This window comes from Pelodiscus sinensis, chromosome 1 (genome assembly GCF_052426305.1).
Source record: "Pelodiscus sinensis isolate ZL-2025 chromosome 1, ASM5242630v1, whole genome shotgun sequence".
NCBI classification, from domain to species: domain Eukaryota; kingdom Metazoa; phylum Chordata; order Testudines; family Trionychidae; genus Pelodiscus; species Pelodiscus sinensis.
Window position 1 is genome coordinate 6,446,404 of NC_143052.1, and position 26,158 is coordinate 6,472,561.

General features: G+C 60.4%; 1 protein-coding gene across 1 annotated transcript; it reads right to left on the reverse strand.

The window, feature by feature from the left end:
* Nucleotides 1-293: 293 nt before the first annotated feature.
* On the reverse strand, nucleotides 294-24,405 carry SMO (smoothened, frizzled class receptor). Its single transcript, XM_075925434.2, has 12 exons — nucleotides 24,059-24,405; nucleotides 14,241-14,446; nucleotides 12,503-12,712; nucleotides 12,124-12,296; nucleotides 10,711-10,930; nucleotides 10,051-10,174; nucleotides 8,273-8,365; nucleotides 7,921-8,029; nucleotides 6,985-7,170; nucleotides 6,485-6,633; nucleotides 4,691-4,825; nucleotides 294-3,773 (listed from the first exon to the last, which is right to left on the reverse strand). Exons 1-12 carry the CDS (start codon nucleotides 24,354-24,356, stop codon nucleotides 3,157-3,159), a joined length of 2,520 nt encoding a protein of 839 aa, XP_075781549.2. The 5' UTR covers nucleotides 24,357-24,405; the 3' UTR covers nucleotides 294-3,156.
* Nucleotides 24,406-26,158: the final 1,753 nt, after the last annotated feature.

Sequence of the window (26,158 nt, forward strand, 5' to 3'; positions counted from 1 at the left end):
AATATGTAAATGAGGCTAAGCGTGGAATATCGCCGAGCCTCATTTGCATACCGAATGAGCCACCATTTTTTTTTTCAGACGAGGCTCTTGCGCCAGGAGGAGTGTCTACACTGCCCCTTCTTGCGCAAGAAAAACCCTCTTGCGCAATGCCGTTCTTCCTGAAAAGTAATAGGTGTAACGGCGTTGCGCAAGAGGGTTTTTCTTGCGCAAGAAGGGGCAGTGTAGACACTCCTTCTGGCGCAAGAGCCTCTTCTGGAAAAAATGGTGGCTCATTAGGTATGCAAATGAGGCTCGGCGATAGTCCACACTTAGCCTCATTTGCATATTACTCACGCAAGAAGCCGCGAGTGTAGACATAGCCCTGGAGTCTGAACCGGTCTTCCTAGGTTCGTATGGAATTATGCGCCACCTTAATTCCAGCTTGCAGCAGCAGCTGCATTTTTCCTGGGTGGTATATTCTTTGCAGCCAGCTCCAGTCCCCCCCAAACTTCGGGGGTGCTCAGATCGAGCTAGAAGAGGCGTGGTCGGTCCCCTCCTCCCAGTGGGCCAAACTGCCACCCTGGGTCCAGACCCGCCCCTGCAAACTTGACATCTTCAGCCTGACTCAGCTCATGGGAAGATTCCCGGCATGTCCAGAAATGCTCCGAGGACAGACTTCCCCTGGAGCATCACCAGACCCAGCTGGAACCCAGCTGCTCATGAACATGGAAAACGAGCAGGTGTTTGTGGGAGCTGGACTTGTTCAATCCCCTGGAAGCGCCAGGTCAAAGATCAAGCTTTCCCCCCTCGCCCCTGGGTCTGGAATAGCTCCCATGACCCAGGAGACCCATAATTTCAACAGACCGACCCTTGGACTGAGCGGCAGGGTTAGCACCAGCAAGTCTCCACCTCCTGCACTAAAGAGGTAGGGTTAGCCCTTGTGAGTCTCCGCCCCTTTACACAGAAACAATCAGAAGGGGTGGGGCTTACACCTTGGAGACTCCGCCCCTTATGAGAAAACAATCATGACACATGCCCCATTTAACCACCAACTTTCCAGCACCAGGGGATGCCAGGCGCCTGGCAGGTTTGGAAAGCGCAAGTGCACTAGAAAAAAAAGTTTCATTTGCTCTTTACACTTGGGGAACACGCATCCTCCATCACCACCCTTCTTGCTTCAGCTACAAATGGGATGAGCCAACACAGCTGCCTCTGCTCTGCCTGGGGCCAGCTGCTCTGGTTTGGAGCACAGCTGCTCTAGGCTAGGTCACCGCCAGCCAATCAAAAGGCACTTCCCTGTTGCTAGGGTGGTGGGATGCAGGAGGAATAACCCCCCACCCTCTTGCTAGAATACGTCCTCTGAGGCTGCGTCGTTGTTAAGAGGATCCTGGTGACAAACGGCAACACAAGCACACGGCTTGCCCTGTCTGAGACAGATGAAAGGCCATAAAAACTAGGGGTCATAACATAAGAACTAGGGATCACCAAATGAAATGAATAGGTAGCAGATTTAAAACAAACAAAAGGAAGTTTTTCTTCATGCAGAGCGTAGTCAACCTGTGGAACTCCTCGCCAGAGGATGTGGTGAAGGTTTTAACACGGTTCAAAAAAGAACTAGATAAATTCGCGGATAGGTCCATCAATACTTATTAGCCAGGATGGGTAGGGATGGTATCCCTAGCCTCTGTTTGTCAGAAGCTGGAACTGGACGACAGGAGAGGGATCACATGATGATTCCCGGTTCTGTTCACTCCCTCTGGGGCATCTGGCATTGGCCACTGTCGGCAGACAGGATACTGGGCTAGAGGGACCCTTGGTCTGACCCCGTCTGGCCGTTCTACTCTGCAGGGAAGTCAAGCCGGCGGGATGGGGAACAGTGTCTTAGAACAGGGCACGTGTGGGATGTGGGAAGGGCATTCATGTTTGATGTTCCACAGAGGAAAGGACAGTAAACAAAAACCAGGCCCACGGCGGGGGATATGATGCACTCCTGTAAGGGATTTCTAGCTGGGGCATCCCTTTGATGGCCTTCGACACTCGTAAACATCTCTGCGTCACACAAACATATATTAAAAAACCCACTAACACAACAGAAATATTTAAACCCACTAAGCAGCATCTACCTGGGCACATTAGCTTCCTCGGCAAACAGGGATGGGGCCTTCAAGGAGGAAGAGAGTGTGTGCTCGTTTTGAACTGGCCCCGTCCCTTGTAAACCAGGTCTTCAACAGGGGCATTAACAGAGATGTATCAGGCAGGGACTACAAGTCCCAAAATGCAGGGGACTACAACTCCCAGCATGCAACGCTGCGCGAGCACCGCCCACCACGACAAGCTGGGACTCTGTCCCCCAGCAGCTCGCAGTGTGGCCTGTTCGTCACACGTCTGGCCCCACCCCCTGGTTCTGGGTAACATGTCCCCGCCCCCAAACGTATGGGGAACGATTAAATGCAGCCCCAGGGTGGGAGGCGTGGACAACACGTCCCACATGCCGCCCCGCCCTGGACAAAGCCTCCGCCTCTCCGGGCAATCGCGAATGGGCGACCATCCGGGAGTGACGTGGCCCCGACGCTTCGGAAAGTCTACAGACCCCTAACGACACTCTCCCGCCGGCCCTTCCCTTTCAGCACCTGGCCTGCTTCACGGGGCAGCAGGAAAGTCCTAGGAGAAAGAAGCCAAGAAGCAAATGCAGCCGGGGCAGGGCTGCCGGGGGGAACGTCCTCGAGTAACTCCGCGCAGCAGGGCGAGGAGCAGAATCCAGGACCCCACCTGGGAGCTGGCACACCCTGGCTCCAGCCCACAAGCCCGGCCTCCGAGGGCAGCTCCAGCACAGCTCCCTTCGGTTTTGTGTCCGTCGCCCCTGGAGCAGTCCATAGTACCTGGCAGGGCTCCGCCAGCCGCCACGCCAGCGCTGGGGATCCGGCGTGGGCCTCGCGGCCTCCCGCGGGCAGGCAGATCAGCCGGGAGGGGCCTGAGAAAGCCAGGAAGGGGAAGTTCAAAAGCAGACGCGAGCTCCCGAGGAAGCACCAACGTTTGCAGCGGAGAACCGTCCCTGGTGGGATCTGGAGAAGGGGAGGTTTAAACGCACGACTCTCTCCCGGGGGGTCCTCCACAGCCGGTCTCCTGAGGAGCTGGGGGGCTTATCCAGGCAGGGACGGCGTCTGGTTCCCTGCGGGCCTAGAAGTCCGAATCCGCATCCAGCAGCTCAGCATCCATGAGGTTCGTCTGGGAATGGACGGGGGCGAAGCCTGCCCTTCGGCCTGGAGTCCTCAACCCGCAGGGGACGCTCCCGCCGGGCAGGGCGCCAGGATCCAGGCCGGCGGCGGGGGGCGGGAACGCACCGTTGGGTGGCTGGCATGCCAGGAAGCCCCTCACGCTGCCCTCGAAGGCCAGACCTTCCTGGGGCCCGGCCTCGGGGCAGAAGGGGCTGCTGACGAGGTGGAAGGCGGCGTGTTGCCTGGAGCCGGCGGGGTCGTCCCAGGGGAAGCGGCCTTCGTGCTGGCAGGCGCTGAGCCTCAGGCCAGGGTAGGAGCCCGGGGGCAGCGTCTCCTCTCCAAGCCGAGACTCCCAGGGGCTGGAGACCAAGCACTTCTGCCTGGGCAGCTTGGGCAGGCGTGGGACGGCGCTGCGGGCCTGCGGGGCCAAGGAGCCCACGTCGCAGAGCTGGGGCGCAGGCCCGGGCGGGCCGGCCTCTTTCTTCTTCCTCCTCTTCTTCTTGCGGCCGGCTCTCTTCTCCAGCTCGGGCGAGATCTCGGCGGCCACGACCCACAGGTTCGCCCTTTCGTCGGGGGGGACTGGGGGCAAGAGAGAGAGGGGCCGGGGTGAGGGGCCTGGCCGGGCAGACTCGCTCTTAACACACCCCAGGCAAGCTTAGCGAGCGGGACAGCAAGACACAGACCTGAGAGCGGGCATGAGACAGCGTCCTTGACCCAGCTCTGCCACTGCCCCCTAGCTCACCACCCCTGCTATCCCACCACGCATAGCTCTCCCACTGCCTCTCCGTCCCGCCTTGCAGCCACTCGTGCGCAGCATCAATTTTGTCAAATGCACAGAGGCATGTGCAGATGTGCACCACCAGTAGAAACCCATGTAGCTGGCTGCGGGCGCTCTGCTAATCAGCTGGGCGGGGATTTGAATTTCTGGCCACCCAAGCGCGCGGATTACAGCCAAATTACGTTGCCCCTGGCTCCAGCTGGCAATCTTTCCTGCCTTTCCTGAGCTGCGAGCCCACCCCAGAAGTGGCCGCATGTCGATGGCTGCGGGGCAACCCCTCTCCTAGCCCTGCGCCTTCACTCCTTGCACCCCGTCTCCCGGCACTTCAACGGACGGGGGTCCTCATTTTCCACAGGGAGAAATGGAGGCCCAGCGTGGAGTCGTGACTTGCCCCAGGTTAGCGCCGGGCTGAGGAGAAAACGTGACGTCTCCTGGCGCCCAATCGCCGGGGAGCGGAGAGCACTGCCGCCCTTGTGGGATCCCGTTTCCGGCTCTGCAGATGTTCAGCTTCCTGCCTCGGTTTCCCAACTGCCAGCAGCTAGGCTGCAGGGCCTGTCTCTTGCTAGGGGGCTGAGCCGCACCCCCCAAAAAGGGGTCCCGATAACCGAAACCTCCCGGTGCCCCCAGGACGCCAATGGCCTCCCGCAGAAGTGCGCGGCAGCGCTACCCCCCGGCTGGCCTGTCACCCTCGCCTCCCCGCGCTTTCCCAGAGACTCACCAGGCGTCGCCACGGGTGTGACCGAGACGTCCTGAGGCAGGATGGCTCCTCTCCTGGCCACCATCTTGGTGACGTGCTGGGCCCAGGCCGAGGACACGTCGGCCGACGGCTCGTTGAGGTCGAAAGCCAAACCAGCTGGGACGAAGGTCAGAGAGATTCTCACCACCGGGCAGCGGGGAACCTCCCGGCCCCAGCCGGGCCGGGATTCTTCTCTGATTCACCTGCACAAGCAGCCCACTCTGGAGCCGACACCCCGCCTTCCCGTGGCGACCAGGGAGCCCTCCCATGCGGCCCCAACCCTCAGAGGCCGGACCCTGCGCGAGCCTGTTCAACAGATCCGAGCCACAGAATGGCAAGTAGCTGCACGAGCCGGCCTTGAATCTGGCTCCCAGCGGAGAGGAGGAACAGCGAGTAAAAACTGTTGTCGTCGCTGGACAAAGCGGCTCTCATTCTGGATGCAGACAGGCAGGGTGGTCCAGAGGTTAGAGCACATCTGGGTCCAATTTCCTGCACTGCCAGGGTGACTAGGACTGGGTCCCTTAGCCGCCCCTGCCTCAGTTTCCCTTCTGCCCAATGGGGCAAGAGCCCTGCCTTCACAGGGGCGTGTGAGGGCAACATCAAAGGCACAAGGCCGGGATATTGCTCTAGAGGGAGACGGCCACCCGTGGCTACCCGCCACGTGGTCAGACTGCCACGCCATGCTCTGTGTGCCCCATGCCCCGGGGGGCCAGACGTGGGGAATGGCGACAGGGGAGGGGTCACTGGATTCCCTGCTCTCTGGACTGCCTCTGGGGCACCTGGCCTCGGCCACTCTCGGAGGCTGGACACGGGGCAAGAGGGACCTTTGGTCTCACCCAGTGTGACCGTTCCTGTGTTCTCGTTCGGGGGGGGGGCAAGCACTTCTAACGGGGACCACTCTAGGATTTTGGTAAGTGGCCCAGGGCCGCACTTTTCTCTGGAGGGGGTCTGGGTGCAGAAGGGAGCTTGGGGTAGGCGACTGGGGTGCAGGAGACGTGTGGGGTCTGAGAAGGAACTTGGATGAAGGAGGGGGTTGTGACCTGTGGCAGGAGGGGGGAGGGGTGCAGAGGGTTTGGGTGGTGACCTAGGGCAGTGGATTGGGGTGCAGGGTCTGGGAGGGATTGGGGTGCAGGAGAGGATTCTGGCCTGGGGGAGGGGCATAAGCGGGGTGCAGGGTCTGGGAGGGGTTGGGGTGCAAGAGAATTCTGGCCTGGGGGAGGGGCATAAGCGGGGTGCAGGGTCTGGGAGGGATATGGGGTGTGGGGGAGGGTGGGCGGGAGGTGCTGACCTAAGCAGCTCTCTCAGGAAGGCTTCCCTGCCTGCCAGCAGCCACACGCGGCTCAAAGCGGCAGGCGGTTCCGGGTGGCTCTCTGCGCTGCGGGGGCAGAAGAGGCTTCCTGCTGTCCCCACCCGCCAGGAAAATCTCTTGGCTCCTATTGCCTGGAAACCGGCCAATGGGAGCCGAGAGATTTAGCTGGGGGCGGGGACAGCACGAGAAGCCCCCTCTTCCCCCCCCAGCGCAAAGAGCCACAGGGAGCGGCCAGGCTCTTGGAGCGGCGCTGTTCCGTGCCGCCGGGGCGCACCACGGGCCGGATCCGAAGGCCTGGCGGGCTGCAGCGCCCTCTAGTGAGGGCGGAGGGCGGTGCCTGAGAACCGCGTCCCACGTGCCCCACAACAAAGCTGGGACTGATAAGCGCGGGGGGGTAGTGGGGGTTGCAGAGGAGCCTCAGGCAGTGGGGGGAAGCCCGCGGCTCCCCCCCTTGGCACGGGACGTACCCACGGGCCCGTCGTGCGAGAGGGTGTGCATGCTGAAGGACAGCTCCTGCTCCGGGTTGTGCAGCAGCTCCTTCCGCCGGGAGAAGGCCTTGGCGATCATCTTGCTTTTCTTGATCCTCTTGGGCTCGTCGTCGCTCTGTCCCGTCAGCCTGCCGGGGGCGGGAGTGGGAGAGGAGCTGGTTCAGAGGTGGGGAGGGCAGGGCACTGATCCGCTGCAGCATGGGGCAGGAGATCCCCGGGGATGGGGCCCGAGGGCCAGGCCTGCCCTGTCCTGCTGAGCCAGGAAGTCGTCCATCCGCCTGTCTGTCCCCCCACTCACCAAAGGTCACCAATGTCCCGCTCTTTCCCCAGATTCCCCCTCCCTCGGGACCGGCTGAGACCTGCCAAATTCACCACACGGGCCGCCAGACGAGGGCAGCTTCGGGCCTGGCCTGGGCCGTGGGGCACGTGGTGCCCCAGCTCCTGGGGCCCAGAGGACACGGGCCCCCAGCTGCTCCCACCTGCACCAGGTGCGCTTCCAGATGAGGAGGGTGGCTTTGGTCCACACCCAGGTGCTCATGGAGATGCCGGTGCCGAACATGGCGAAGAGGTTGATCTTCTCCACCAGCAGGCTGGGCCGGTTCTTGATCTCGCAGTTGGGGATGGGCTTGTTGGTGTGGATGGCGATCGTCACGTTGGCTTCGCACCTGCGGCAGAGAGGCGGGGCTTGGTGGCCGCACGGAGAGCGGGGGCGACAACCCACCCGGGCCTCGGTAACGGAGCCCGAGGGGGGGCACCAGGAAAGCCATCGCCCCCCCCAGCTCTCCCGAGTGCAGCCAGATAAAGGGGCATTAAACACACCTCCCCCCCTTGCAAGGAGCAGCTGCGGATTCAATTTGGGACAGAAACTCAGGGGCTGAGTTCCCTTCCTGCAGCTCGACTGATCCCAACAGCTGCCCAGAGGCCACGGTGAGGGGCCTGCAGGAGGTCAGAGAGCTGCGGGCAGCAGCAGGAGCATCGAGTGACGGGCTCTCCATTGGGGTGCAGCGGACGCCCCCCCCAAGGGTCCTAGCCTTGGGAGCAGCCGGCAGGGCGTTCAACAGCCTGGCACCGGGCATGGTGACGGGCTCACAGGACCTCCTGGAGCAGGTAATCCCAATCCGTCTCACCAGGATCGGGCGTGCCCCAGTCCTCATGCCACGGGGCTAGGCTCTGCCCAAGGCCACGGGCGGCCAGTGCCGTCATGCCTGGGGGGGTGACACAGGGACCAGCCGTGGCATCGGCCAGCGCCCGGCTGGGGATCCTCACGAGGTGCCGGGGAAATGGGAAGGGCATCGTCATGGGACCCGGGGCGGTTGTGGAAAGCGTCACCCTCTTCCAACGCTGGCCAAGGAGCTGTCCTGCCAGAGCAGAGTCCCGGGGCCCCGAGGGGGGGGGCGCCGCCGGCTCCCACTTACAGGACGTACTCCCGGAAGCTCCGCTCCCACTCGGCCTGGTTGAAGAAGTCGTAGAAGTGGCAGGCGAAGGTGATGAGCACGAAGCCGAAGGCCAGGAAGCCGAAGATGCCTGCAAGAAGCCGGGAAGGACCCGGGGGTTATTCCCGCGGCCCCAGGATGCGGCACGCAGCTGCCAGGACGGAAGCCCAGCCACCCAGGGAAAGGGAAGGGAGGGGTCAAAGCATAGCTCGGGCTCCTTCGACACCTCTAGGGTCCTCGTGAACACCAGCGGCACCCACTTCTCGCGTACCACAGAGCTTCCCGTGCACACCAGCGGTCCCCCACAAGCCAGGCCCGCCCGGGCCCCGCTTACCCAGCCGTAACATGGTCTCGTTGATTTTGCTGGCCGCCTTCTCGCTCAGCAGGCCGGGGTGGTTACTTTTGATGGAGAACAACGTCATGACGCCTGGGGGCAAACAGACAGCAGGGCGGGCGCGTCAGCCAGGCGCCTGGCACCGGGCCGGCAAGGCAAGAGCGCCAGGACGGCCTGGGGCGGCCTCAGGAGCCCCAGCAGAGACGGAGCAGGGAGGGAGAGCCCGGCTCCCGCGGGGTCGTGGCTGGCGGCGCGGCGCCAGGGGGCTCGGCCGGGGCGTGTGGCAGGCACAAGCCGGACCCCCGCCCCGCCCGTGGGCTGCTGCAATGCCAGAGCAGGGGAGCTGCTGGGGGGTGGCAGGAGATGGGCTGTACCCGGCAGGTTGCCCCTTCCCCCGCTTCGGGCCATTCAATGAACTACAGGAGCCCTCTCTGCCCCGGGTGGGGGAGTTTATCCCACGTGCACGGAGGGAAATGTCTTCCTTCCCAGCCAGGAACCAGAGCCTGCACCTCACCCTTCTCCCGGGACACGGCCCAGCACGTGTGATCCACACGAGAACGTGGCGTCTGTGTCTCCCTCTAGTGGCTGGTCCTCATACGAGGATAACAGTCTACTACAGCTGCCGGCTAAGCGACGACAGCCGTGTCAATCCCAGGGTACCGGAGAGACAAGGCGAGCAAGGTAATACCTGTTACCGGGCCAACTTCTGTTGGGGAGGGAGACAAACCTCTAAGCGCCAGGGCTCTCCTGCAGGCCTGGGAAACGTACTTATACACACACAGCTGTTCTCTAGGCATTAAATGGGGGTGAAACCAGCCAATCACGAGGCTCAGAAGACAAACCCGCCCTCTCGCCAGTGCTGGGCACTTGTCACAGCGCGATCCTTCCGAAGCGGATCTCTCGGTCCTCAGCCGCCAGGGAAACCCGCCCCGCGCTTTCAAAAGAGCCTACGTTTGCAACGTTGCGACCCAGCAAAAATCGTGGTCTTGATACAGACCCAGCCTTCGACCGGCTAACCCCGGGGAGTTGGTCCTGGAGGGGTGTGAGGAGACCACCTCCCCGGGCACGGCCCTTCAGAAGGTGCGTGAAATACAGACACTAAACAAAGGGGTTGCAGTCGGCGAGGCAGGGCGTGGAATTTTCACACCCGAGCGACGCAGTGCTACCGAAGTAAGGCTACGTCTACACTGCAAGGTGTTTGCGCAAAAACCTGCGGCGCGTCCACACCTCAAATGCTCTTTTGCGCAAGGAAATCAAGAGTAAAACGGCAGAAGGGAGGGCTTTTTCCACCGTAGGTCAACCTCCTTTTACGAGGCATCACTCCTTTTTGCGCAAGAGTTCTTGCGCCAAAAGGCAGGTGGGGACGCTCCAGAGGGGTTTCTTGCGCAAGAAAAGCACAGGTGCTTCTGTGCACGGCCAGCAGAGCTTTCTTGGGCAAGAGCGTCCATGCAGTGTGGACGCTCTCTTGCGCAAAAGCACGTGGCTTTTGCGATGTGCTTTGAGGTGTGGCCGTGCTCTTGCGCAAGAAGTTATTGCACAAAAACGCTTGCGCAAAAGGCTTCTTGCACAAGCTGCACGTAGTGTAGACGTAGCCTAAGCGTGCAGTGTGGACCTGGTCTCCGTAGCAAAGCGCTCGGTGCAGCTCAGATGCTGGTCTCTCCCCGAGAGGAGATGGCTCATAACCGACACCACCTGCCTCCCTCGGCTCAGGTGTCAGCGGCTCCCACCTTCGCCCCGGGAGGCCCCAAACTACATCCCGCTGATGCGTCCGCACCCACCTCGGATGAGGAAGTAGCCTCCCACGATCAGCACCAGGCCGATGGGCGCCAGGACGAAGCCGGCCCGGTAGCGATAGTTCTTGTAGCCCACAAAGCAGATGCCGCTGACGGAGTCTCCATCCACCTGGGCGGGGCAGAGGCATCAGTGTCCGGCCTTCCCCAGCCTGCCGAGGGGGCTGGGAATCTCGTGAGAACAGGGCTGGGCTGGCCCTGTCCAGGGAGAAGGGGGGGGAACCTGGTAGCTATTTGGGGGCGGGGACAGCCTATATCTCTGCCACGTGGCAGAACAGGTGTGGTAGATGGCCGGGTGTTTACTGGGGAGGGAGTGGGACAGGGATGGAGGCTGGTGCGTCCTACAGGTCAGTCCAAACAGCCGGGATTTGTCTTTGGGAGCACACTGGGGGACAGGAGGGGTCCCCGGCAGTCCAGGGAGGGAGCCACGAACATGGTGAAGGGGCTGGGAAATGCCAACCCCCACCTGGATCGCACCGGGGATGTTCGCAGACACAGGGAGCCCTAGGGGAAAAGAGGAGACGGCTCTTGCTCACCGATGCCGGGTTAACGTCCCACCCCCAGGAAGAGTGATGGGGGCCCTGAGAGAAGAGCATCCCCGGGGAGGCGGGGGGAGGACCTAGAGCTCTCCATGCCGGGCCCCCCTACCTGGGCGACAGCCAGGATGGCGACGGTGAGGACGAAAGGGATGGCCCAGGTGACCAGGTGGAAGTAGGAGGTCTTGCCCAGCAGCGGCTGGTAGGTGGTGCCCAGGGCCTTGAACGAGGTGTGCCAGGCGTAGGTCAGCATGACGAACCAGATCACGCCCGACATCAGCGAGTAGTAGACGATGACGAAGATGATCACGCAGGAGAGCGTCTCGTTGGAGCTGGGGAGGGGGACAGGACAGGGTTAAATATCGGTTAACTGGACAGTCGGTTAACCTCATGAATTCTCATCGGTTACTCGACTGTTCTCTAGTCCCCGGGGGTGGGGCTGGCAGCCAGTGCGCTCCGGCCCTGCTCCCAAGCAGCCCCCTTCCACTCCACGCTGCTGCCTCTGAATCAGAGGCAGCAGCGCAGGGGGCCAGGCGGGAGCTGGCCCGCAAGGGGAGCCAGTTTAAAAAGCAGCTCCCCTTGCGGACCGGCCGCCTGTCGCCCCGTGCTGCTTCCTTGGATACAGAGGCAGCGACCCCCGGCGTGGGGGTGGGTCTGAACTCCTGGTCCTGGTGTCCACCTCGCTCCTCGTACACTTGAAATGCAGAGCTGCAGGGGGGGTAGGTCCCAGACCTGTCACGAGCCAGGACTGAGCTGGGCTGCTGGTCATCCTGCTGCAAAATGTACTGGTGGGGGGAATGCGCGTAGTCTACAGCAGCCTATAAGCTTTCGCTTATCGGTTAACCGACTACACCAGCTGTGGCCAAGCCGCATGCGGTTCTTCCCCCGCTAGGGTGCGGCTTGCAAAGCCCCTCCCTCCCCTGTGGCTCATAAAGCCTCCCCCACACCCCTGAAAACAGCTCTCTCCTCCTGGCTCCCTGTGCTCCCCGGGGCAGGGGAGCCGTCCGGCACGGCCATTAAAGCTGGAGTATTATAGACGGTGTTGGCCGGCGGGAGCCTGATGTGGCCAAAAAGCCTCTAAACGCGTTTTCTTAAAGGGGCAGTCTTTTTTTTTTTCTCTTGACCAAACACAGCCGGAGGCTCCTTTTAAAGGGGCAGTCTTTCTTGTTGTTGTTTTTGCTCGACAACTTTGCCCTGGATCCACTGATATCTTGGCTCTTTGCCCAGAATGGGTTGGCCACCCCGGATTACACTATTACATCCCTAGACAGGGCTGGGAGTGGGTCTCTCCCCCCATCCTTCCTTCCCTCCCACCTCCTGATACATACTTGCTAGCATGCCCCGGTGCCCTGTAACATGGCGCCTCGCTTCCTGGCGGCTCCCATCCCAGCCACACCTGGGTCCCATGGGAGCTCTGCCCAGAACCCCAGCTCTGTCCCCAGCCCCCCCCACCGGCCCTTCCCTTCAGCAGGCTGCGTCAGAGCCGGGGATGGGGCCGCTCGTCCCGCGGGGCAGAGGCACCTACGTCGGCTCCCCCAGCCGCATGGTGCCGTCGGCTCGGCACACGATCTCGCCGCGGGCCCCGTCCATGAACTGCGCCAGCCAGCCGATGCTGCCCACGAAGAAGCAGGCGTTGACGTAGAAGAGGATGACGGCCGGGTAACGGTTCGAGTTCTTCCAGTCGGCAACAAACGTGGCCTGGGGTGGGGGTGGGGGTGAGACGAGAAATGGGTCTGGGGCCATGTAGCACCTGCTCCCGGCCTCGCTCTACAGCCTGCTGTTCAGCCCTGAGCTGAGAGCAGAACCAGCCAGCAGGGGGTGCTCCGAGCCAGCGCCCATGGTCTGGGAATCAGCCGCCAGCCACCCCCTCCCGCCCAGCCGGGGCTCTCGGCAGCTCCGCTCACCAGGGTGAAGAAGGTGCAGAAGATGGTGACGGAGCTGAAGGCGGCGATGTACACGTGCATGTCCCGGTGCTCGCTCTCCGTGAAGAGGGGGTTCTGGCACTGGATGCCGCAGCCCTCCACGTCCTCGTACCAGCTCTTGGGGTTGTCCGTCTGCACCAGGGGCGCCTCGCAGTGCCCCGAGCTGTTGAATTTGATGTTCTGCACCTCGTTCTGCGGGCGTGGCGGGGAAGGGAGGAAAGGGATCGATACGGGCGGCAGGGACGCTGCCGTGACTCACGCCGAGGGCCGGGAACCACGAGTGTGGAGGTCCCAGATCTGCCATGGACGGGCTCCCCGCCCTGGGGGGAACCACGGACCGACCCGGCCGCAGACTGGGATTACGCCACACGCCCAGGGAGGCGGACACGCTGAATCAACGGGATTGGGCTAACCCCGCATTTCAGCTCTCCCGCCGGGAGGACACGGTCCTCTTCCTTTGCCTCTGGAAGGGGACGGGACATGGGAGCAGGGCTGGAGACGGGCTGACACAGAGGCTCTGTGGGGACGTGGAGAGAGGCAGCTAGCGTTGGGGACCCCCCTTGGTTAGGGTGAGAATCCGCCGCGGCTCCGCACCAGTCGCGTGACACGCGATAACCGTCCCACGACAAACCTTGTCCCGGTCCCACTGAAACCCCCAAATATTCCAATTGCCACCGAGTTTTCTAAGGCTCTTCCCCCGCACCAAGCACCCAGTTTAGGCTTCATCTGTGCGCCCGTGTCTCTTGGGGGAGGGAGGAGGAGGGTGTCTCCTATCACCAGAACAGTGGCCGGAATGCCTGGTCCCTCACATGGGCACAGCACAGCCCAGCACTTTACAAGGCTTCCCCAACCTCGGCTGAAATGCAGCCGCCTCTGGTGCGGAACCGAGTCGCTCCACAGCGCTGTACAACAGCCTCGTAGGGAGGGAAATCCTGATTAACTTCACTGAGATTCCAAGGGGGAGTCAGCTGTAGACAGGAGGTCACCGCCCACTTTGGTTGTATGTCTCGGGCACATAACCGCACCTCTGGCCACACGGGGCTTGCTAGCACCCAGCCAGGGTGTTGAGTCTGTACCAACGCCAACATGTTTATCTCCAAAACAGGCCCAGCAGCGTGTTTCAAGCCCGCCCAGGCAAGTTCGGTTAATATGGCCCAGTCCGTCCACTGGACCTGCCGGCTGGAATCAGGTCGGGGGGCCGGAACCGGGGCTGGTCCTGTTGTCGAGATAAAGCATCTGATCCTGCGATATTTCTGCGGCTGGAGAACATCTGCCGCTAGAGAGCAGTATTCCCTGTAAGCTGAGCGCTTGGGTGGCTTCCCAGGAGAGATTCAGGGACCGCCCAGCTGATTAGCAGAGCACCCACTGCTGTCCACATGTGTTTCTCCAGGTGGTGCACATCCGCACATGCTTTGGTGCATGTAACAATATTTATCCTGCACGTGGATGGGAAAAATTAGAGGGACCATTGCGAGAGAGCTCCAAATAGCCCCCCTCCTTACAGTTAAGGCCTGTGATGTGGCCACCTCTCTCCTCAGAGTTGAATCAGGACCAAATAGCCCATCCAATGACTCATCGTCCCCTCTCCCCCCAGGACCGGCGCCCCCGCCCCGAGCTGCACGGAGGGTGCTGCTTCAGCCCGTAAGAGGCACGGGGCCAGGATGGCCGTGCCGCGGGACGGACACCGGGCACCGCGGTGAGGTGCGAGACGCCTCCTTACCGGGCAGCCTTCCGGAAAGCGGTCCGTGGTGCACTTGAGGAAGTCGGGCCAGCCCCGCTCCCGTTCCACGATGGTGCACGGGCCCCGGGTGGCCTGGCACAAGGTCTGGCTGGGCAGCTCCACCTGGCCGTCCTCGCACTTGGGCATGTACACGGCGCAGAGCAGCGGCTGGATGGCGTCCCAGCAGCGCGGGGCGTTCCGCAAGCCTGGCCGAGGGAGAAAGCCGCCGTGGGAATTCGGCACGGGTGTCGCACGCTGCCCTCTAGTGGCTGGGCCCTGTAACCACGACAACCAACCCCTTCCCACTGAAGGACACTCCCTTAGCTCGGCCAGGCAAGGCCTGCGTTTCTGATGCGGACGCTGCCGGTTCAATCCCCGATGACCACGACAGTCCTTGTGCCAAGGACGGGGCATGTAATGGAACCAGGCTAGGACGTGCTCCATCCAGTGCCCACACGGCCAGTTTGTGACCGTCCATCCCCCCCTTCATAAAACACAGGATTTATCTAGGGGCATGGGCTGTTATATGGTACCAGGAAAGGCTCAAACTCCTCTGTGCAACACTCCTCCACTAGCCCCCTCCGTCAACAAGCAGCTGCTGTGAACAGACCCTCCGTTCTCAGGTATTTCAGCTGTTCCCTGGGTCACAAATGCACCTGGGCTACAGAGAGCCCTTTGACAGATTTATTTTCAGCAGCATGCCGGGAAGGGGGGTTCAGACAAACTCGCTGCTCCATTGCCTACGGCCCAGAGCGGGGGACAGCACCCTCTGGCTCTCATGCCAAACGTGGCTCAGAACGGAACCAAACGTGTCTCTTCGACCAGTCCCCAAACCCAGGCTCCTTCTTACATGAACAGAAAACGGAATTCGGAACGTTAGAAGCACGTGGCTTCCCCTGGCAGGGGGACTTGGTTGGTTTCGAGGGCCGGCTGAGGGGGACGTGTGTGCTCCATGCTGGGAGAGCGAGGGGGGCTGGTGGCGGCAGAGGCCTCCCCCTGGCCGCAGTGGCCCAGCTCCAGCCCCCATCTGACGGCCAGGGTCTGTCTCCAGCTCCTGCAACAGCTGCAACAGCCCGGCTACAGTGGCCTGGCTTGGGCTCCGGCCGGAGCAGCCTGGCCAACAAGGCCCCCATCTGGCTGCTGCATCCTGTCCCCAGCCCTGATCCTGGCAGGCCCCGTGGTCTGGTAGCAGGAAGGGCTTGCTGGTGCCCCCCTCTTGCTGCGGCACGGGTTCAAGGGGAGGCCACGATCCGGCTGGAGCCACCCCGGCTCAATCCCTCGTTCAGCCTCTGCTGCCTGGTGCAGCAGCCCAGCCTCAGCCAGGTAAAGTAACCCAGCCCCAGTGCCCCCCCCACACTCTACTTCCCACCCCCACTGCCTTGCTCAGCCTCCTGCACCTCCCACACACCCCAGCCCCCTGCCCTGAGCCCTCATTCACCCCCACCCTGACTCCTGCACCCCCACATCCCCAAACTGCACCCCCAGCAGCAGAGGTCCCATTAAATAAAGCTGTGAGTGCAAAGTTTCATTTCTGCTATTATTAATCATCACGTCAATTATCGATTATATGACGTCTATCATACTGTATAGCAGAAAGGAGACAGAGGTGAACCATGGGGGCACGCAAGACAAATGGGGGGTTCTGAAAGAGGTACAGCACTCTGGGAAGTTTGAGCACCACTGATTTAAACCTCTCGGTTTCTCCACGCCCCTAATACACACTGGGGCTAATATTGCTCCCTCTTAGAGCTGAGCATTACACCTTGAAAGCCCACCCTCCAGCAGTCCCCTAAGCCAGCCAGGCCCCCAGAAATCGGTATCTTTGATGCACACCATGCATCATTCATCCATGGAACTCACTGCTTCAGGACAAATAGCAAGATTCAAGATAATGATGCGAGGCGCATTGCATAGAACAAAATGTCCATTAGGCACCTTTAACCGCGTCATGTGAGCAAAGCCTTTACTCATGAGAACTCTTTGAGTGGACTATTTGAACATAAATGATTCAAGTATCCGGTGGAACCTTAGGGTACGTCTAGACTATAGGCTTTTGTCGACAAAGAGCGTCTAGACTACATCCAGTTCTGTCGACAAAGCAAGCTGCTTTGTCGACATGACAATGTAGACACAAAGGACAGTGTAGATGCAATAACGCCTTCTGTCGACAGAACTCTGTCAACAAAAGGCGTTATTCCTCGTAGAATGAGGTTTACAGCCGTCGACAAAACTGCTGAGTTCTGTCGATGTTATGCTGACAGAACTCAGCGGTAGTGTAGAGGCAGGTATAGTTTTGTCGACAAAGGCCCACTTTAGTCGACAAAACCCTGGGCTGTGTCTAGACTGGCCGCTTTTTCCGGAAAAGCAGCCGCTTTTCCAGAAAAACTTGCCAGCTGTCTACACTGGCCACTTGAATTTCCGCAAAAGCCCTGACGATCTCATGTATGATTGTCAGTGCTTTTGCGGAAATACTACGCTGCTCCCGTTCGGGCAAAAGTCTTTTTCCGAAAAACTTTTGTGCAAAAGGGCCAGTGTAGACAGCAGAGATTTGTTTTCCGCAAAAAAGCCCTGATCGCCAAAATGGCGATCAGGGCTTTTTTGCGGAAAAGTGCGTCTAGATTGGCCACGGACGCTTTTCCGCAAAAAGTGGTTTTGCGGAAAAGCGTCCTGCCCATCTAGACACGCTTTTCAGAAAATGCTTTTAACGGAAAACTTTTCTGTTAAAAGCATTTCGGGAAAATCATGCCAGTCTAGACGTAGCCCTGTAGTCTAGACACACCCTTAGAGACTAACAAAAATAAATAGAATCATGAGCTTGTGTTTAGAACTCACTTCATCAGATGAGTTGGAGTGGAAATAACAGAAACCAAGAGATATACAGAACATCAAAAGAAGTACCTGCCAATTGTAGAACCCCTGTTAATTAGGCTACTTAAGCAGGCTGGATGTGAATAAATGATTCAGCAATTGTAAGTTGAAGGGATATGACAAGGTCAAATTTCACCCAAAAGTTTACAGGCTTTGTAAAAAAATAAAGCAAAATCTCAAATGCCAAAGTATTTTTATTAAGTGTAAAGAAAAAACACAGACCACCTAGTAACAAAACCCCCTTTCAGCATTTGCAAAGTAACGCCATGGCATCAAGTCAGTGCCTTACAGCTCGGGAGTGAAAACGCATCGATGTTGGTGACGCAGGGGAGGTGGGACTGAAACAGATGATCCCGTTTTGAAAAAAATCAAAACTCCAAGCCACGCCAAGTGAGGGCAGCGGGCGTAAGAGCGAGACGCCAACTGAAATGCTACGTTGCTGCCACGTTCGTGATCGCCCCCGGCGTGAGCAGCACAGGAAGGCCGTTAGTTCATTAACAACATTCGGATTTTTATCCCGACCAGTGTTTCAGCATCGGTTTTAACGCTGCCGTTGGTGCTTTTGCAAACACGTCAGACACGGCTCTGGTGCAGGGATGTAAAATCCCGGTTACTCTGTTAACCAGCTAGACTGCAGTTTAACTGGTTCAGCAGGGTCCCACTCCCCCACCCCCCGCACGAGGGGGCAGTCAGCCCAGTGCATGGCGGGGGGGGGGGGCAGGGAGCAGAAGCAGCTCCTCCTGTGTGCAAGGCAGCCCGTTCCTGCTCTTGGCCCCCCATGTGTGGGGGGAGGACGTGTGCGGCTCCCAACTCCCACAAGAGGGTGATGCTTCAGGTAACTTTGGTTAACCAGTACTCACTCACATCCCTTCTCTGGTGTCCTCCTCTTACAGGTCTGAGTCCTCCCCAGACCCGGCTCACTTCTAACCATGGCTCAGAGACCTCTCTCAACTTCATCCAACAGCTCAGACCAGCAGAGATTCCCCCCCTCATAAGAACATAAGAACGGCCGTACTGGGTCAGACCAAAGGTCCATCTAGCCCAGTATCCTGTCTGCCCACAGTGGCCAGCACCAGAGAGGGTGGACCGAAGACAATGATCAAGCGATTTGTCTCCTGCCATCCCTCTCCAGCCTCTGACAAACAGAGGCCAAGGACACCATTTTATCCCCTGGCTAATAGCCTTTTATGGACCTAACCTCCATGAATTTATCCAGCTTCTCTTTAAACTCTATTATAGTCCTAGCCTTCACAGCCTCCTCTGGCAAGGAGTTCCACAGGTTGACTACACGCTGTGTGAAGAAGAACTTTCTTTTATTAGTTTTAAACCTGCTCCCCATTAATTTCATTTGGTGTCCTCTAGTTCTTCTATTTAGGGAACTAATAAATAACTTTTCTTTATCGGCCCTCTCCACACCACTCATGATTTTATAGACCTCTATCATATCCCCCCAGTCTCCTCTTTTCTAAACTGAAAAGTCCCAGTCGTTTTAACCTCTCTTCATATGGGACCCGTTCCAAACCCCTAATCATTTTAGTTGCCCTTTTCCGAACCCTTTCCAAGGCCAAAATATCTTTTTTGAGGTGAGGAGACCACATCTGTACACAGTATTCAAGATGAGGGCGTACCAGAGTTTTATACAGGGGCAGTAAGATATTCACCCTCCACCCATCTCCCTGTAAGCCTGGCAGGTCAGTGGAGTGTATCACCATGTGATGAGCCTGGACTATATTGATGTGTATTGCCATGGAAACAGAATCCGTCACTGGAGAAGCGAGCAGTTCCCGCCTGTATGTGGAGGGTTGGTAGGGGACATGCGGGTCTATGAACTGTACTGAAAAGTCGTGTGTGGCGGGGGGGGCCTGTCTCTGACTACAAGAGAGTGGATGCTTACAGGATGGCAGCACCGGGGGCAGAGTTAAGGTTAACTTGGAAAGCACGGCTGCTTTGTACTCTGCTCTATTCAGATTAAAGGTTCTCAGACCGACACAATCTTCTGCACAAAGTCCCTGGAGTCGTTTCTGCGCTGGCGGCCTCGAGCGTGGTGACTGAGTTTGGAAAGAAGGGGGCGTGGTCCCCAAGGAGTTGCAGTGCAAGACAAGGTCTCTGTGTGCCCGCACGTACAACGGCTGAGGAGCACGCCCGGGCTGGCTGATTCACCGTAAGCGTGAACAAGCCCCAGACTCGTGCACTGGAACCAACTTCGGCGGAAGGTTTGGAGACGGAGAGGGAAGCTGCCCGGCGATTCCTGCGGGAGGAGGTGGAGCGGCCCTGGAAGAAGGTGCAAAGCGGAGGAGAGAGAGATGGGCAGGCAGGAGATGAGAACAGGGCTGGACGGAGGAGAAGGTATCGCCACGGAAGAGGCAGCAGCCAAAGCAGACAGAAAAGTGAACATAGAGGGCAAGGGTGCAGCCCACGTGACGTATCCAGTCGGGAGCTTTCTAGCAGTGGGCAAGGCAGCAGAGGGGGAAGTTTGGAGGAAAGTTTGGATCGGGCTTCCCCCCGAAATGTGACAGAGGGAGATTTTATAGGGGGATGAGAAAGGGCTTATTTGGGACCACGCTTCACTCTGGAGCCCCGCGGGCTGGGGGCTGCTCCAGCCTGGCTCCCCCACCCAGTATCCCCCTGAATCGGTTAACTGGTTAAAGGGGATTTTACATCCCTAGTTAGAAGGGGATCCAACAGGGCTGGGCGTGGGAGGAGTCTTGCCTCTTAACTAGCACGTGCAGACACTGCAGCGATGAACAAAGCGACGGGGGTTGTCGGTGCTTCAAGCCACGCGCGGAGAGGCTCAGGAATAACACTGCTTCCCAGGATACGGCGCTCACAGGTTCACAGCGCTCGAGGCCCGGAGGGGCCACTGGACCCTCTAGCTGGCCCTCCCGTGACATGTCACCCAGTCCCCCTGGGCTGAGCCAATAACGTGCCTCTGACTTGCCCCAGAGGGGGAGCCGTGGTAGGCTGTAGCTAAAAAACCAACCAACGGCCCTGTAGCACCTTAGGGTATGTCTACACTGCCACCCTAGTTCGCACTAGGGTGGCTAATGTAGGCATTCGAACTTGCAAATGAAGCCCGGGATTTAAATATGTCGGGCTTCATTTGCATCTTGCCGGGCGCCGCCATTTTTAAATCCCCATTAGTGCGGACTCTGTCACGCGGCACGGAGTAGGTAGTTCGAATTAGGCTCTCTACACCTCGTTCCCATCCCTCCCGCGTATGGCAGGACAGCTGCCGAACGCTGCAACTCAGGCCGAGCTGGGACAGAGTCCAGGGGGTACGTCCATTCCCACTAACCACGCTCGCCAGCACAGGGTCACCTGGCCTAACCCTCTGCCAAGAGGCGTGGGAAACCAGCCAAGACCGTCTCTTTTAGACAACCTCCAGGGAAGGCGATTCCCCCACCTCCCAGGCAGCCTTGTCCTCCGGGGAGATGAAAGCGAAACCTCACTGCTGGTAGCTTTGTCTCCAGGCAAACGGTCCAACAAGGAGGCCATGCTGTTCGTAACAGAGCGGCAGGATGTCAGGCAGAGACGTATTAGCCGTGTATGGCCAGTGGGTGCTGTTGGTTTCCTTCATCAGAGGTATCCAAGTCCTACAAGCTGGCCCTTGGGCATCTTTCGTCTAACTACAAGGCACATCCTACAGACGTTCCTTGCCTTGCAGCCCTGGCCTGGTCTTGTAGCCTGCAGGGCTCCGTCGTGTCAAGAGGATGCAGGTGGGTGCTAGAGATGGGTGCTTCAGGGTGCTTAGCTGATGGGGTTTGGCGTGGGGTGCTAGTCGCGTACTAGTGCAAGCGCCCGCGGGGGAAAGCAGGCTGCCTCTCCGCCACAGCACCCAAGCGTGAGCAGAGATCCCACCCGCGCTGAGCGCTGTGCAGAGGCGCAGTCGGACAGAAAGGGGCGCGCCAGACCCCCGGGGCAGCGAAAGCTCATCTCATTCGGCCAGCTGGGACGTGGTCACTGGGGGACCCTCCACACCCACACGGGGAGGGAAGGTCTCCATTCAGCCACGTGTTTGGGCCCCCAAACCAGCCCACCCAACTCCTGGCACGCATGTTCGCGGCCCACCAAATTCCAGGCCACTCTCCTGGGAGTTCTACCACGGGGCCAGCCCTGGATTCATTTCCCGGGAACCGGGCTAAGACCAACATTTTATCCCAGGGGATAACTGACAGCTGCTCCCATCATAGGCCAGACCAGAACTAGCCCTCTAAAGACCACCAAGAGAGAGAGAATGGCTCATTACCAGCCTCCTAAGCCACCCGATTCCCCCAGCTCTCTCCTCTGCATCTGACCAGTTCCCTCCCCACCCTTCTACCCTCCTGTCCCAGGGACGGCAGCCTGTGGAGGGTCCCCCTCCAGGGCTGGGAACCAGCTGCCGCTGTGATCCCGATTCTCTTTAGCATTGTCCCCGGGGAACTGCTGGCTCCTACCTGTTCAGACTACAGACAGCAATGACCGTTGGGCCCCGCCCTCTGGCTTTCCTGGAGTAGAGCAAAGCGACCCTCCCTGCTGCCCACGCATCGCCTGTGACAGTGCCCCCCGGGCAGACAAGCAGCAGCCAACGCCCCCCCGTGGGGCTCAGAGCCTAGGTGGAGCAGCTGCAGCAGCAGAGAGCCGCTTTACCCAGCACTGCCAGGCACAGAGCCGCTCCAGGAAGCCAGAGGTGGGAATTCCCAGCCGCTCTCCTGGCTACATCAGAACGGCCACACTGGGTCAGACTAACCATCCATCTTGCCCAGCATCCTATCTGCTCACAGTGGCCAAAGCCAGATGCTCCAGAGGGAGGGGACACAACCGGTAATCCTCACGTGATCCCTCCCGTCACCCATTTCCAGACAAACAGAGGCTAGGGACACTATTCCTACTCATCCTGGCTACTAGCCATCGATGGACCTAACCTCCATGAATTTATCTAGCTCTTTTGCTGAACCCTGTTAAAGTCCTAGCCTTCACTACGTCCTCCAGCAAGGAGTTCCACAAGTTGACTGTGCACTGAGTGAAGAAAAAAAACCCCAAACATCTGCACTTGAGTGCCCCACCCAGCATACCACCCACAGTCCCAGCATGAATCTAGGATCACAGTGCGACTAGGGCGACAAGACCTTGTGCACTGTCTGCAGGGCCAGATGAACTCTGGAGCGGCAGTACCAGAGCACAGACCGCCGGCACTAAAGGCCTCCCTGTGCCCCCTGGCAGCAGTAGGAGCAAAGGAGCCAATTGCAAAAAGCAGGGGAAGTCCATCTATAAAGAGCACCGCACCCCCTCTGACCTGCCCCCCAAGCCCTCTGTGAGCTCTGCCTCTCCTCTCCCCGCGGCTGCCTGTGCCCAGGTGAGCTACACCTGGACGGTGAGCTCTAAAATAGCCCCTCCAGTTAGGCCCATACGTTCCTGTATGGCCGGCCCCAGGGCTCCCACAGACCTCTGGACTCCTCCGCCGCCCCTTCACCTCCCCCCAAACCACCTGATGTAGCCTGCCATGACTCGCACCCTCCCCCCAATGCCCCTCGCAGGACCTGCCCCCTGCCTCTGCATCCCTCCCCAAGACCTCCATGTGCCCCCTACTGCCTGCATTTGCTCCCAGCGCACCACCCACCACCTGCCCCTTCTTCCAGTGCTCCCGACACAACCTGCCCCTCCTCCTGAACTTGCCCCTTTACCCTGGACCTTCCACCCTACTCTCCTGCTTCCCCCCCTCCTCACGTTGGCCCACCAGCTCCCTTTGCCCTCCCCTGCATTGGCCCTCAGCCCCCATGCCCTACTCCCCTGCATGGCCCTCAGCCCCCCATGCCCTACTCCCCTGCATTGGCCCTACAGCCCCCCCCCCATGCCCTACTCCCCTGCATCGGTCCCCTAGGCCTCCATTCCCTGGCCGCCCCATGCCCTAGCCTGCTCCACTGTCATTGCCTCATACCCTGCCCCTTCCATTACCCCCCCCCAGACTCTGACCCCTCTCCATTGCCCCCCCCCCCGACCCTAGCCTGCTCCACTGTCATCGCCTCTACCCTGGCCCCTTTCCATTGGCCTCCCCGAGACCCTGGTCCCTCTCCACTGTCTCCTCCCTGGTACCCTAGCACTCTCCACTGCCCCCCCCCCTGTCCCCTGTCCATTGGCCCCCCCCATACCATAGCCCTCTCCACTATCCCCCCCGTACCCTGTCCCCTCTCCCCCCCCCTACCCTGCCCTCTCCATTGGCCCCCCGGACCCTGGCCCCTCTCCATTGCCTCCCCCAGACCCTAGCCCCTCTCCACTGCCCCCCCCCAAACTCCCCCCCCCGACCCTGGCCCCTCTCCACTGCCCCCCCCCCCCGAGACCCTGTCCCCTCCACTCCCTTGGCTCACTCTCCAGATCCCCCCCGTACCCTGTCCCCTCTGTCCCCCCTACCCTGCCCCTCTCCAGACCCTGGCCCCTCTCCTCTCCCCCGGACCCTGCCCCTCTCCACTGCCCCCCCCAGACCCTGGCCCCTCTCCACTGCCCCCCCAGACCCTCCCTCTCCACTGCCCCCCCCAGACCCTGGCCCCTCTCCACTCCCCCCCAGACCCTCCCTCTCCACTGCCCCCCCCAGACCCCCCCTCTCCACTGCTCCCCCCAGACCCTGGCCCCTCTCCACCCCCCCCCCAGACCCTGTCCCCTCTCCACTGCCCCCCAGACCCTCCCTCTCCACTGCCCCCCCCCCAGACCCTGTCCCCTCTCCACTGCCCCCCCCAGACCCCGCCCCTCTCCACTGCCCCCCCCAGACCCTGTCCCCTCTCCACTGCCCCCCAGACCCTGGCCCCTCTCCACTGCCCCCCCCCCCAGACCCTGGCCCCTCTCCACTGCCCCCCAGACCCTCCCTCTCCACTGCCCCCCCCAGACCCTGCCCCTCTCCACTGCCCCCCCCAGCCCTGGCCCCTCTCCACTGCCCCCCCCCCCTCCCCTGGCCCCTCTCATCGCCCCCCCGGCCCCCTTACCGGACCAGAGCAGCAGCTTGTCGTGCGCCTCCTCCTGGGAGCCCGAGTCGGCGGCGAGCAGCGTGGAGGTGGCGGCGTAGGGCAGCGCCGAGCCCAGGCAGGCGGTGGCGCGGAGCCGCTCGCAGGGCGCCGCCCGCTTGCAGCGGTCCCGGGCGGCCGAGGCGTTGAGCGGCGCCCCGCGGCCCGGCCCCAGGCCCAGCAGCAGCAGCCCCCAGAGCAGGGGGCCCCGCAGCCCGCCCGCCGGGCCCATCCCCAGCCCCCTAGGGCGAGCCGGGCCCCGCTGCCCGCGCCCCGGCATCTCGGCCGGCCCGCCCCGGGGCCATCCTAGCGCCCCCCCCAAATCCCCCCCCCGCCCTGCAGGAGCGAGCCCCGCGCGCCCCCCCCCAAAATCCCCCCCCCCGCCCCGCAGGAGCGAGCCCCGCGCGCCCCCCCCCAAAAAAAAACTCCCCTCCCCCCGCCCCGCAGGAGCGAGCCCCGCGCGCCCCCCCCCCAAAAAAAACTCCCCTCCCCCCGCCCCGCAGGAGCGAGCCCCGCGCGCCCCCCCCCAAAATCACCCCCCCCCCCAAAAAAAAACCCCCCCCCCCCCGCCCTGCCGGAGCGAGCCCCGCGCGCCGCCCGAAAAGTTTGTGCAAAGTTTGCCCGGGCCGGCGGCCTCCTTTGTCGCTCCGGCTCCGCGCTCAGGAATGCGCAGGCTGGAGGGAGCCAGGCAGGGAGCGAGGGGGGCCCTCTCCCGGCCGCACCGAGCGCGTCCTACCCCCAGGTCCCTCCCCCCGCCGCCCCCCAGGGGGGGAAGCCGAGGAGGGGGGCCCCGGCTCGGGGGATCCCCCCCGCTGGCCCTTGGGGCAGGACAAAGGGAGCGCGGAGGAGCAGGGGAAAGCGGATCTTGTGCCCACTCCACTTCGGTTCCCGTCCCCGCTCCGCGCTCGGGATTCGAATCCGGATTCCGCGGGCTGGCCCCGGCCGGGCGCGCTCTGGCAGCGAGCGGGGCCGAATCCGAGAAGGGCTCGGGCCGCCCTAGGGCAGGGGCCGCCGCCGTCAGGGCTGAGCGACCTGGCGGGGGAAGCGGATCCGTCGCTGGCCCGTGTAAACAGAGCAACACGCGGAGTGCAGCTCCTGGCCCAGAGGAGGCCGCGTTCTGGGAATTGAAACCCCCTGCCCCCCGGTGGAAGTTTCCTAGCTTAGCTGCAAGTTTCCCCGCACTTAAAAGCTGCTGGCTCACAGAATCAGACGAGTGTCCTAGCACAGTCTCAGCCTTGCTGAGTTTCTAATGTGATCACATAATTATAAAGTACCTCGATTGGAATATAAATATTGCCCCTACATTTCAGCAGTTTGTTCAATGAGGTTTTGATGGACTTTTTTTTTAAACCAAGGCATTTCTCCTTAGTTACTTCCTAGCAAAGGGTGAGAATTTGGCTCCCTCACACAGCCCCAGCTCAGAATTGAGGTGATTTGCTTTTAAAGAGAGTTTCAGTGAAGGATCAAAAGGAAGAGGCGCTTCTGCCTTGTCTATTTAGAGTAGGAAGCCAGGTCTACACTCCAGACTTACCCCGGTGTAACTAGGATGTGAAAAAGCCACACCTGAGTGATGCAGTCATACCGACCTAATTCCCGTTGGAGACAGACTACGCCGATGGGAGACAGGCCTCTGGGCTGGATGGATCCTGGGGGTACCTCTAGCCGACGTTCTTTTTTTCGAAAGGAGATATGCAAATTTGACGCTAATTTTCATATCTTCTCCTGCTTGCTTTTTTGAAAGCGTTTTTTCCGAAAGTGAAAGCAGCTTAGACGGAGGGTTTTCGAAAGAACCCTTCTTCCTTAAAAAATGAGATGTACAGGGTTCTTTCAACCTCCCCCCCATCGAAACTGCTTTCACTTTTGAAAAAAAAATGCTTTTGAAAAAGCGATCGGAAGACGACATGCAAATTAGCGCCAAATTTGCATATCTCCTTTCGAAAAAAGAACGTTGGCTAGATGTACCGGGTCTGGCCCAGCAGGGCCTGCCTTATAGTGCATTCTCTTGCGGAGCTGGATTAACTGAGGCGGCAGGAGACACTGCTGTCAGCATCAGAGCGTCTTCATTTCAGCGATGCCGGTGCG